Genomic DNA, 13,010 nt, shown 5'->3' with positions numbered 1-13,010 from the left:
ACTGTGCTTCCCCTGCGTCCTCGGCGCCTCACACTCTGATCTGTCTTTCTATCCCTGCAATCTATTCTTATATAAGAGTAGGTGGGAGAATACCTCAGTCCTCCTACTGGACTTAATGTGGTGCCAGTCAAATCCCACTCTCGGCACCTTTTAAGTAATTTTTATCAGAGGAACCGGCGAAGGAATATTACGTAAGATCAGCTGATGGTCGTCTGCTTCTGTGAAGCCTTTCTCGCTTTCAGCGGTGCGTGAGAGCATACGTGTTGTAAAACACACACCGTCGCTCACAGGCGGTTGTGTACATGTCCACACGGACGCACGGCAGCAGTGCACACACCCACACATGCAGCACGCTTATTACATCCATTACATAATTCTATAGGCTTGTTTTGCGCTCCTCTTCCCCATTGCAGTATAGTTTGCTGTGTCCACTGCACTTTCACACACTAAACAAAACCTCTGCTTCTTTGCACGAGATCATGTGCGCACACACACACACGCACGCACGCACATCAGTAACACCATTCTCGTGGTCATGATAAACAGCAGTGAGTCATCCACACCTCAGCAGTGTCTATGAGAAATGAAAGTTCTCTCTAGTTCCTGTCCTTTCAGTGTATTATTGACGTTATATCAATGCTTCCTTTAAATAAAATGTACGCTGTGAAAACGTGAAATCGGCTCACAATTCTGGCGAGAGGATTCATAATAAAGCTCCACGCCTGTCTCCAGTTACCGCTACCTCTCTGTTTACTCTTCTACTGCAGTCTGGCCTCGGCACCGTAAAGTATGCCCGTGCAAATCTTCCCAGTAGACGTCTGTGCCAAGTTGCTTTTGCTGCCACCGCTCTGACCTGTTGAGTCAGCTTTATTTTCAGAGCTTTTTATTCGCTCCACCTTTCTCACCGGTCCTCCCTTGTCCCGTCTCTCATTCCCTCCTCCAGGAGAAGAACTTGGAGTGGTTCCCTCGCATGAGAGCCATGTCGCTGGTGAGCAGTGAAGGAGAGAGCGAGCAGAACGAGATGCGGTCCCTTCAGGAGAAGCTGAGCAGCACGGTCACCCTGGTGGCCCAGCTCTCCAGCCAGCTGGCCGAGCTCAAGGAACAGGTAGAATTACACTTCAGCAATGTGATCGCCTAAACTGCGTGTTTTAAAGAAATCTGTGTAATTATTCAGTAGCTGTGTTAGTTGACTGCTACGCACAGAGTGTGAACTCCACGTGCCGCCTGACCCCGACTCTCCTTTCACCTAAAAACACCCGTGGTGGAAGAGGTCACGTGAGCCAGCCAGCGTCAGCCGTATCATTTTAGCCACCCGTGTCCGCGAGGCGCTGGGTTTTCTCCACGTCGATTCAGTCAGAACGTTGACGCTCCCGAACGCGGCGCGACAGGTGACTGTGACGTGAGCGATCAGCGAGACTGCGAGCCGCCAGCGAGCCTCTGGCTGTTTGGATGACTAGCTCCGCTGCAGTGTGACTGATCACTCTCATCACCTGCCTCCCCTGCATGTGATCCCAGTCACAGGCCTGTCCTTGTTCCTCTTCTCCCAGATGTGTGAAAACACAGCTCCTACCGGGCAAGATCACACTCGAGTAAACAAAATAAACAACAACCTCCGATGAACCTCAACAGGCCGTGAAGTTGGTAACGTCTCACTGCCGGCCGGCCGGCCGGACCACCTTCGTGCGATCCCTTCTGTAAACAAAATATGTGCGATATTGAAGCGCCCTTGAGCAAATAACACTGCCAGCAGCCATGTTGCAATCGTGGTTTTAGTCCGTCTGGCTCGTGAGGATTGATTTGAGCGAACGCGGATGTTCATGCCTTCATGGTAAACAGAAAGTTTAGTGAGGTTCAGCTCCAGCCGCAGCGCTGCAGTCACGAGGTGCGGCCTTCGCAGCACACCGCATCTAAACTCTCGCTCTAACTGGGAGATTTCTCCCGCCTCTCCCCGTCATTAACCACCTCTCCTGACCTCAACCGTTCCCCCTCACAGCTGAAGTGATGTTTGCGTCTATTATAAAGTTGTGTGGGTTTTCGGGCCCTGCGCAGCCCGCCTGATTTCCTTTAATGCACTCATACGATCGATGGATTACAGAAACTGCAGGCCTAATTTATGACGCCGACACTGAAACCACTGCAGATGAGGCGGTTGTGAAAAAAACCAGCCACGTCTGAATCATGAAACCTTCCCCCCTCGCACATTCGTACGACACTCAATGTGCGGGTCACAGTTCTGCACTCCCACACATGACTCTGTCCTTTAGCGAAGCTTCAGAGTTTCAGTTTCCAGCCGAAACACTGAACTGAAAATTATTTGCATGTAATTGTGAAAAAAGACATCTTAAAAATAACTCTCAAGTCAAACGTTTTAAAGAAATTTGATGTGTGGCAGAGTAACTTTTCCACTGTGTGAAATGTGAAATTCAAGAAGTGAAAGAGAGGTTTGCTAATCCTGACTCATTTCGTGACATAGTGAGCCAGAAACGTTCATCTAGACACTTTTATCTCCTAAATCAAGATCTAAATCTCCAGTTGACCTGCACCACAAGTTCAAATATATAAATACCTCCCACAGGAACAATTATTCAGAAGCTGCGGGGATTTTTATTTTGCATATTAAAACGACACATCATGTATGCTTCATGCAGAATTAGAAGCTTGTGATGAGTTTACCTTCTGCCTCCTCCACAGATGACAGAACAGAGGAAAAACAAGCAGAGGCTTGGATTCCTGGGCCCCCCTCAGTCCAACCACCACATCCCCCCCCACTGAGGAGGCTCAAACGGGACTGTGCGGCGTGGCGCTCCACTGCAGCCCTAAACCTCAATCAAAATGCAGACACGCAAACTCCAGCCTTAAGAACAATATATGTACCCAGGTGGACGCCGCTGAATACTGATGTCAAAGTGGAGGGAGCGCTCTCAGACTTTTTGGGCGTGATTTGTCTCCGTGACACAAGCATCGCATTGTTGGATGCAAAAAAATCTGTTTTGTGCGTCCGCTCGGCCGGGAGGAGCGCAGGAACTGGTCTCTGTGAATGATCGTCCAGGCGCAGCACACATCTGCCGGCGTGGCGTTAACGGGCCAGACAGAGGTCAAGGGGAATGTTAGGGTGAGGTTAATGGTTAAGTGCTGTCACGTCTGTGAACCACCTCGTCCTGGCCTGTCTCTCCACCGACGCGGTGCTGAAGACGAAGCGGCCGCTCAGAGGTCGGAGGTCAGCAGACAGGCCTCCAGGGGAAGAGCGAGCGCACCATCAAATACTCTCCTCTTCCTCACCTTTTGTTGTGTATTTATTAGAACATTGTGGCTTCGTAACTGGAGTATTATTTCTGCATTTAGGGAAAAAAAGGAATCATGCTGCCTTACTCAATAACTTTTACAACTGCAGAACGTGCACTTTTGTGATATAAAAAAGGGCAAAAAGTTACACCTGTAAATTGACACGTTGGTTTGGGTATTATTTTTTGAATGCTTTGTGGAATATGCAGTCACTGCACACCCGCAGTTGCCTTTTTACAGATTTGTATAGAGTATATAATAGAAATGTGAATAAAAAATAGTAATTACTTGTGCAAAACTTACTTGAAATCTCCTTTAGGTCTAAAATTGGTACAGATTGTAGTTCTGACTGAAGACAGAAGCACACGGATCTTGTCGGATGTCGTCTAATACTGATTTATTTCCCGTCTCTGCTTTTATCATCCTTATATTTTACTGTTTTTAAAATGAATCCCTTTTACTCTTCTCAGTTTGACCGCAGCTAATCGAGTCTGAATGTGTGTTTTGAACTTGCACAAACAAAGGCAGATATTGGGTGCTTGCACTTGGTGGTAAACTGTCCTGCGACACTTTCTGTTGAAACACATTGTATAAAGGATTGTATTTTCTGTGGTCAGATGTTTTAATAAAACTGTAAGAAGACTCATTCGTGTCCTTTGAGCCGGTCGCTTTCTGGCAAAGCTTCCCTGTGTGCTTCTTGTTGTCGGGGATGAATGAGCACTCCCCCTCGTTCACCCTGACCCCCTCGGCATAAACACACCCACACACTGAAATGTTTACTTACTTGCACTTGTACTTGTCCGTGAAGAGAACTCGGGTCCTTGGAAGAAGTCCGTCTTCAACCGGACCAGATCGTATTTCAGCGCAAGCCGTCATGTAATATTAAAGACGGAGTTAAGGGATATATTGAGCGTGCCGTGGCTGCTGTGCTTTCCTTCCGGCGGTCTTGATGTCTCTTTCCTAATTGATTGTTCACATGACTGACAGACTAAAAGGTTTTTTGTTTTTTTCCAAGGTCAATAATGAAAACAGTTTTGTTATTTATGTTTCCAAACTTATTAGATAAGGCTTGTTTTTCATTTTCCTTTTTCTTTTTAAACATGGTCAAAAATGATATATTACAGTAAATCAGTAAAATGAATGGACATACATTTAAGAAAAAAATCTAAGTTGAAACTAAGGTGAAGGTGTGTAATGAATCTTTTTAGCGCTTTGATATATAAGTAGCTTGATTTTTACTGAAGCCTTTATACGCTATTGAAATAGGTAACTATTTTCACAAAACTTAAAGCTAAATCGGAAGAGAAGTGAATTAACATTTGTTCACTAGACAAACCTCTATTGTGTAATTTTATAAACTTGTTTGACTGAAAAAGGTGCTTTGACTCGATCATTTCTATCGAATGTTGACAATGCTCTTTAAAAATGGAGACAAGAATGTGAACAACAGTATTTTCCTACAACACTAACTTTTCAGTGCTCTTTCCATGTAAACAAATACCCACTTACAGCTCTGAAGCGTAATCTACGTTCGGCAGTCATCACTTGTTGAAGCGGATGATTTAAAGCTTCAGCCGGTTGATCTGCTGTACTTTTGTTCCGTGTTTCAGTCTCCAAACAAATCAGAGAAAGTAAACTGGTCCTACATCCTGTCCTGTCATTTACCCTCCGCGGAGAAGACCATCCTTCTTGGCTTCACTTCAGTGTTTACGCTGGCAGGCCTGCGTTCGCTCCTGCTGCCTGTGACAGCCATTAAAATTAGTTCACGCAGTGCCATAATGGTGAGCAGCTGTCACTGCATAGACAAGAGGGGTAAAGTGCAGCATTACTGGAATGTATTGCACTCAGCCGGGAGAAGGGAGGGAGAGGATAATATCAGGACCATCATTACTGTCTGGCAGAAGTCTCGTTGCCATATTGTGATACTGCTGCTTCAGTCTGCGCCGCTTTCTAAACAGACCATTTCATCAGCTCAGATTTATTTTTTGACCAACGAGAGAGAAACATTCAAGTTTGATGCCCACTTACTAAAAAAGATTAAATTGCGGTTCTGCTTAATTTAATCCCACAAGTACAAGCCAGGCCATTTTAACGCACGTGATTGGTGTATTATTTACTTTATCAGCATAACCTTGGACACATTTGGATCCTGTCTGAATCCCTCTGCAAACCACACTCAGGAGTCACATGCTTCGCCTGTGTGTATTCAGAGCAGGGAGTGAGAAAACACCCAGAGAAGGTCAATAAATACAAGGCAGTGTCCCAAACACCTCTGACTGGAGGCAGTTCGACTGAGTCAGACCGTTTGACTGTAATGCTCTGACTGATTCAAGTCAAAGTGACGTCTTGCAGAAACATTCATTCATAATTCAACTGCAGATTCTGGTGAAACAGTGTCGTTGCTAAATGTCAACTATTTTTTTTTTTTTTTTACTTAAATAGATGTTTAATATGTGTACAAACTCTCATACTAGAGAGTTCAATCAATTCTATAGTTGCAGCAAAAGCGCAGTGTCAATAAATATATTGAAATAACATCATCTGTATTTTTTTTTTTCTGAGGACTCTCAGCAGCATCTGAGGCCGCAGTCAGATATAATTCACTGTGTCTTTTCCCAGAAATATCAAGCGGCCACTCAGAAAGCTGTTACCAAGTGAGCAGGAGAGAGGAAGGTCCCTCCTCGCTGTCATTTTTAGAAATAAACATGCCCGTATGATGACTGGCATGTGACTTCCTGTGTCTGGCTGCAAGATTGAGCCTTTGTAGTCACATGATGCATCAACATTATAGCACAAAGCAAGCACATGGAAAAACACTGCTAATAGGTCTGCCCTCCACATGCTCTTGCGTTTGTTGCAGTGTGTGTGTGTGTGTGTGTGTGTGTGTGTGTGTCTGTGTGTGTGCTCTAGCAGCTTATGCACAATGTGAACTGACAATAATGTAGCATCACCAAAAGGTTGTGATATTCTTAGGTTGTATCTTCAGTGTTTTCTGTGAGCGAGCAGGCATCAGGGAGACCCCCGCTATCGGCTCAATCAGTGGAAGCAGTCCGAGTGGACTTATCTAAATTAAACAGTTATGATTAAAGTGAGTCACAAGCAGACTCTGGCAGGGAAACCTTTGTCCCTGGTTGATGTAACAGGTTAGTCATACATTTGCACTCACGCTTTTCATTTCTCCAGACCGAGAGACCTTGTTATCATAGGGAGACATGTTATATCACAGGTTGCAGGGCATTTTCGCCACTGTTGTCTCAATATAGCGTGTTTAGGTGGATTGCGTTTTGAAGAGCCTGAAATTATCAAAGCAGCAGGATACGGAGTCGAAAAAGGTGTAAAATTCAAAGCAGATTCATTCAATTGAATGCGATCTAATTCAAGTCAATTTGGCCTTGAAATGGCTCATTCTGTATAATATCTATGAGCCTGTATCAATATGAGGAAACTACAATCAACCGATCAAAAAGGTTTGCATGTGAAACCACCAACCTTGTGACTGTGTAAGATTGGAAATGAGCACCTTTTTAACGCTCTTGAAAGACCAGATTCAAGGCTTCGGGGAGAAATTAGTAATATTTCCCTTTCACCGTCAGCTAATCAACTTTTTTTCGTCACTTCTCTCTTCCTGCAAACTAACTTTGTTGCTTCGGTCCAGCTGCCCGTCTGAGTCCCCCCTCGCTTCGCCCCAGCTCCTTCACCCCTCCCTCTGTGGCTGCAGCAGTTTGACTCCTACTGGCTGCTTGAGTCATGCTGGCTACCGGCCTGGCATCCACCTTCACAAGCCACAGCCCAGCTCGGTCTGCGTTCACTCTCATAAAGTATCCTCGGCAAAGGCTTGTGTTACTGTGGTGGAGGAGCAGCTTCTGGTGCGCCGGACAGTCCGGAGTCCACCTCTGTCAGCTGAAAACTGCTTCACTGTTGTTTTTCTTAAGGAATATATGCAATCCTTTAACAGCTGCGTGTTTTTAGTGCAGCAAATGGGACACAGCAGAGGTTTTTAATGAGAAATGACACGAACTTGTGAAAAAAAAAACTTTTGTATGACATCTGAGAGTTTATGAAAGTAAATCGATGAATTGGAAAGACCTTTAATTATTGAAGGTGTATTACAAATATTTACAACTGTATTTTGCTCTTTGACCTGTGAATCTAAAGTTCAGGACAGAATGACATGTAAAGTCCATGTACAATCAACACTAAAGCAATTAAACACAATCAGTAGTTTGATCTCAGCAGCATCAAAGAAGCCGTTTTGGTTTCAGAGCTCTGGATGTGATTTCTTCAGTCTAGGAAATGTATGAAGCTGGAAATCACAGGAGCACATGTCGAGACCATTTTGAAAAGCAAAATATTAGTTTCTCAGAAATAGACCAGTTGCCTTTACAGCTTTATCAGTTAAAGTTATTGATATCTACAACTGGACGTACAAATATTTTATACAAAATCTGTGCAAAAAGCCGTTATTGTACAACTACCACAAACTGGGGGAAAGAAAACACGCTATGGCACACACCCAAAAAACTAAAAGTCCCTGTCGGTCTGAGTGCGCTCGCTCAGGTGGCATCAGCCTTCATGTTTATCTCATCGCGACTGTCGTCAAATTAAACTTTTTGCCACTTCTGAGTGGAGAGAGATCCGATTTGAAGGCCGGCGAAGAAGACCTGGTAGCGGTGCTTCCACATGATGAAGGCTCCCACGGCGCAGACGAGGGCCTGGACCAGGTTGAGCACGATCTGCAGCAGGAAGTAGAGCGTGAGCGTCCCCGTGACCGCCTCACAGTCGCCGACCCCCTCGTAGCTGAAGGTGCGGGCTATGGGGTCCTCCGGCTCCAGCGTGCACACGCAGTCTCCCCCCGTCCGCTCGCAGCTGAAGCTGCTGGCCTGCGAGTAGTGGTGTCCGGCGAAAGCGGTGGCCAGCACCGAGACGACCAGGCCGATCATGCACAGGATGAAGTAGATGAGCTGCAAGAGGGCAGAGAACTCCAGTGAGGTCGCTTTCAGAGCTTTGGTGAGGACGACGCTCTCTTTGCTTTGGCGTGTCTCTCCGACGCAGCCCGTTGTCAGTCTGTTGTCTCATGATTTACCCCGCCGCGCCAGAACTGTAGCTCAGATACAGACGTGCCGGCTCAGTGCTTATGGCAAATTCAGTTTCAAAGAGATTACCCACAATGCTACGGGGCAGGGGCTGACCCTCGGAGCAGGAGCTCGGCTTTCAGCGCAGAGGAGACGCCAAACATGTTACACTGCCCTGCGGCTACAGCCGCCTCCCACCTCCGGCGCACGCCCTGTGTGAGCACGCCGCACAACAAAAGAGTGTCTAAAAATACAGTTGTAAAATGTGACAGAGGCTTTGTGTTGTTTATGCAATTGCACAATCTCAATAACACTAAACCTTCGTCTTAATCCATTGCTTATATAACGCGAGCCCTTATTCACGGCCGTATTTTGCTCTCGGTTCCATGCTGCTTATGGAATTATGCAAGTGATGAGTGGTGCTTGATTTAAAATGGCATTTATGTTAATTTCCAAACAGCTGTGAGATGTGGAGTGTGGTTGGTTACAGGGAGATTTATATACAGCGAGCACATCAACAGGCACTTTATTGACCATTTTATGCTTCACCAAATGGAGATTATCTACAACCTGGAAGCAGGTGGAAAATAAGAGCAGTCGTGCTGTTTTTGTTTGGTCCATGTGGCGTCCCGAATCACTCCGAAATACTCACGTGTGTCGACACAATCAAGTCTGAATCAGTTTTATTCTATTATTAGATCCAGACTGACAACTTAGTAACATTTAGTAGTAGAAATGTCTCCGGTTAAAACACGTTTTCTACTCACTCCACTCGTATCAAGGGCAGCCTGGGTGAACAAATGAGCAGACTGCCGTGCCATAAATTCTTTAACAAGAATGAATATGGCATAGCCAGGACTTCATTGAGCTGTTTGAATTAACGACATTAATAAATTAAAGCTCATTTGTTTTGAGGTCCAGAAAAAGACACACGGCAGACTAATTGCAGCTGTTCCGACACACACGTCAGTGACTGATTTTATTGGAGTACTTCATTTGGTTTATTTCTCATGCAACAGCACTTATGGATGATAAATAGAAAATATCTAAGAAAGCTTGAGAGGTAAGGGAGGTTTTCTGCCATTTACACAGGTACATTAAATATCCAAAATGTAAATTGATATCCATTTCAAAGACGAGCTATTTTCAAGTTCAAGCTCTGATTTGTGTAACATATGATTTTTTTGTTGGAAGTGTAGTTTTACTGATTGAAAGACTAGTTAAAAGTCCACATTAGATGTAAAGTTGGCCTTGTTTCCTCATATTTCCAATCTACAAAGTGTAAGATTGTAAATTACCTGCGCTTCTCAGAGCAAAATAAGGCTGAAGAGCTCTGAAATACTATCTTTGCACATGTTCATACATGTTTTAGCCTTGTATGCGTTGAAGACTCACACACAAAAAAAGGAATGCTGCTTCCAAGGAAACAATGCTGGGTCTATTTCAATTGCCTTGAAATTCCAGCTGCATATATTGTGTGGCTAATTAAGCTGAGCGATCAAGTCACTTGGATGAAAGCTCTCCTCCATTCACAGAGATCCCTGCAGAGCGCCTTTAAACTGGAATTCAGTAAAAAAAAAAAAATCTTTTCTTGCCACACCACTGACGGCTGCTCGACCCCAGGAACAGCCTTGCACTGTCTCAGGCTGCAGAAAAGTTTGCTCGTAAATTGAGCCATCTGCAGTTCACACGTTTTCCAGCAAATAAAACATATTCTGTCTGGTTGATCTGAAAGAAATGTGAACACTTTGCCTCGGCAGAACGTGGATCAGGCTACAAACTCACTTTCACAATGAACTGTGGTGACGTCCTCTCATCGGGGAGGTAGGTGACGCAGTAGAGGATGAAACCCACAATGGAAACTAAACACAGCTGTGACACACAGAAAAACACATCAGGGCAGTATTGTTAGTAACATATCCCAGCATCGAACCTTATTTCTGCCTCACAACTGCAATCAGCTTGTCTATTACATTTGTTAGTGTATCTTTTTCCCGTCATGTATAGTTTGTGATGATTTTATGACAAAAAACTAAAGTTGTATTTAAAAAAAAAATCACCTGTGGTCAGTTTTTCAGGGGTGTTTCTTAATATTGCATGATTCAGCAGTGAGCTGCTATCTGATTACATTACCCCGGTCTCGCCCTCCCTCCTCCCCCTCTCCCTCTCACACACAGACATGCTCACTCTCTTTCTCTATCTCTTCAGTGCAGTCGGGAGTCTTGTGACTAACGTGCAGCATCTTATTGAAATGTTTTTCCCAGGTTCTTAAGCACTCAGGATTTTCTGGAAAGTTCTTGATGACCTCAGTGTTTTTCGCTTGGCTGAATCTCGTGAGGATCTAACTCGGGACGCTGGTGTTCAGGGATGTTTTTGAAAACAGATGGCATCCGTGATAGGCTCAGATAGGAGCCAAACAGCAACAACAACTTTTTTTTTCCATTAATAAGCCTTGTCAAATTCACTTTAAACTAATCAAAAAATTACTTTCTTTTCTTTCTTTTCAAATCACACAAATGAACTCGGATTGAATTGTTTGGACCGATTTTATTTCTCACAGACCTACATAAACTGGCTGTTGAGGTGATTTTAATGAGTTACATGTATTGAGGCCAAAACCCACTTTAGCATCAAGAAGCTCTTTAAACTGAAGGCCAGCTACTTTCATCGTATATCAGAGGTGTCAAACTGTTTTTAGTTCGGGGCCCACAGACGACCCACTCTGATCCTGAGAGTCCTGGACCAGTGCAACAGCTAACATGATAGCATGATAACCTTTCAGTCCAACTTTTTATATGTTTTCACAGATTTAACCTCATCGTCTGACTCTAATGTTACTGCAAGTTCACTCAGAGGAAGGTGGTGAGATTACATGGCTGCATCACTGATTGCTCTCCTCACGCCACAGTTCTTGAATCAAGCTTCACATCTGTGATAAATGTTTCACTTTATTGTATTTTCAAACTTTTTTGTAGCTTTACTCATCTTATTTTCCTTCACTTATTGCTACATCATAGATACTTACATTACTTTTCACATTATGCACCTTTGAAATACAAAATGTATGGAAACTCAAACGAAAATAAGCTATAGATCATTGACATACAAAAGTCACATGCAAACTCTTGCAATAGTAAATAAAATGCATTGTTTAGTTGTGTTAGTGCATGAGAATGTTTGTGTGTGTGCATTTGAGTGAAGGAGACAGTGAGAAATAAAAAGCGAAAAATCATGTGGTGAGGATGAAAAGATTTAAGCAAATATACAAAATTTGATAATGATCTTTTTTTGATAGTACTTGTGTGATCAAGGTTTCACGTGAGACTGAGCATGCTGGGATTGGGCAGCATGTCATATGAGACAAGATGTTGAGGATTCCTTTGGCACACAACAGAAACAACCAGCGGTTGAAGCAGGCAGACTCGTGTGACTGAGGGATCGGAGAATCCAGGTATAAGCACCAAGTTCAGGATGGCAGATGGAGATTTATTAAATCATGACCATCACGGCGATTCCCCCGTGCCTACAGTGACCATCTGGCTGAGGCGGGTTGGTACAGGCCGGTGTTGACATGCAGTTTGCTGAGGATGGACAACAAACACACGGATGTGGGCGAAGTTCATGCAGCAGGATCGCAAGCAGGAAACCATGCAAACGAGCGAATACAACGGCGTAAGGATGGTGCTTACAATGATCCCAGCCCAGTGAGGCGTTTCCCGGGCCGAAAGTGAGGGGCTGGTAGCCAACATGAGGAAGGCCACGGCCGTGACAGCCACCCCCAGCAGCAGCTGGAGCAGGGCGACGAGCAGAGGGAAACGGCAGACTCTGCACTTATGGCCGTCCTCTGGCGCCGGGCTGTCATCCCTCTTCTTCTTGCCCTCCTTCTTGTCTGAGGAACCCTTCTGCCCCTGTCCCATTTCTTCCTCCTGGCTTCACACTGTACTCTCTGTTTGTCCTCACGACTTTTACTGTTGCAGTGTTTGGGCTGGGTGAGTCTGCCTGCCGTCTGCGTCTCTCCCCTTCCCCTCCCTGCCTCCTCTCACCAGGAGCCCGGCTCGGCTGCTATTTGGAAACGGAGACGGCTCTGAACTAATATGGAAAACATTTGGACTGGATTCCTAAACGGCTCCAGAGCCACATATAGAGCAGGGAGCATACTGAGGAGGAAAGGAAGAGGAGGGAGGGGAGGCAGGAAAACACAAAGGGGGGTTCCAACACACGACAGACACTCAGATGATTTTTTTTTTTCTTGTAATCAAGTTCAAGGCACCAAAGGGAAAGTGCTCAGGCAATTCAGCAGGTATGAGTTAATGAAAAGCCAGCCCAGAGGAGGTCACACTTCATTAGAGAGACCAAGCGACGGGATCACTCTTTGTCAGCACTGTTACACAAGAGAGCCATATGCTGCCAGCCAGAATAAGTCACATGACTCACAGGAAGGAGTAATGTGATCATAAGGCATGTGAGAGCATTACAGCAGCTCACATTTGAGTGTTTTTGAACACTTCGGAGTTCTCAGAGTAGCAGCAGGTGTCACTGACCATCAGACTGGTCTAAATAAAAGTTTTACAACTTATCAGACCACATTTGAGAGAAAAAAAACAACAGAAGATCTTGTTGTTTCACAAACATCACAATTAAGCGACTCTTGAAAAA

At 44.7% G+C, this 13,010-nt stretch overlaps 2 protein-coding genes across 2 annotated transcripts in view; one reads left to right on the top strand and one right to left on the bottom strand.

The window, feature by feature from the left end:
- Positions 1-3,924, top strand: part of itpr2 (inositol 1,4,5-trisphosphate receptor, type 2) — a 55,428-nt gene extending 51,504 nt beyond the window's left edge. Inside the window, exons 56-57 of the mRNA XM_030095540.1 lie at positions 944-1,105; positions 2,692-3,924. Coding sequence (XP_029951400.1) covers positions 944-1,105; positions 2,692-2,772 — 243 coding nt within the window. The 3' untranslated portion in view covers positions 2,773-3,924. The remainder of the gene's footprint in view (positions 1-943; positions 1,106-2,691) is intronic.
- A 3,443-nt stretch (positions 3,925-7,367) lies between these two features.
- Positions 7,368-12,891, bottom strand: sspn (sarcospan (Kras oncogene-associated gene)). The gene is made up of 3 exons (XM_030096354.1): positions 12,044-12,891; positions 10,140-10,226; positions 7,368-8,243 (listed from the first exon to the last, which is right to left on the bottom strand). Exons 1-3 carry the CDS (start codon positions 12,269-12,271, stop codon positions 7,884-7,886), a joined length of 675 nt encoding a protein of 224 aa, XP_029952214.1. The 5' UTR covers positions 12,272-12,891; the 3' UTR covers positions 7,368-7,883.
- Between the last annotated feature and the right edge of the window lie 119 nt (positions 12,892-13,010).

Source organism: Salarias fasciatus, chromosome 7 (assembly GCF_902148845.1).
Source record: "Salarias fasciatus chromosome 7, fSalaFa1.1, whole genome shotgun sequence".
Classification (NCBI taxonomy): Eukaryota; Metazoa; Chordata; class Actinopteri; order Blenniiformes; family Blenniidae; genus Salarias; species Salarias fasciatus.
Note: the sequence above shows the minus strand (reverse complement) of the source record. Positions and strands in the feature narration are given on the sequence as shown.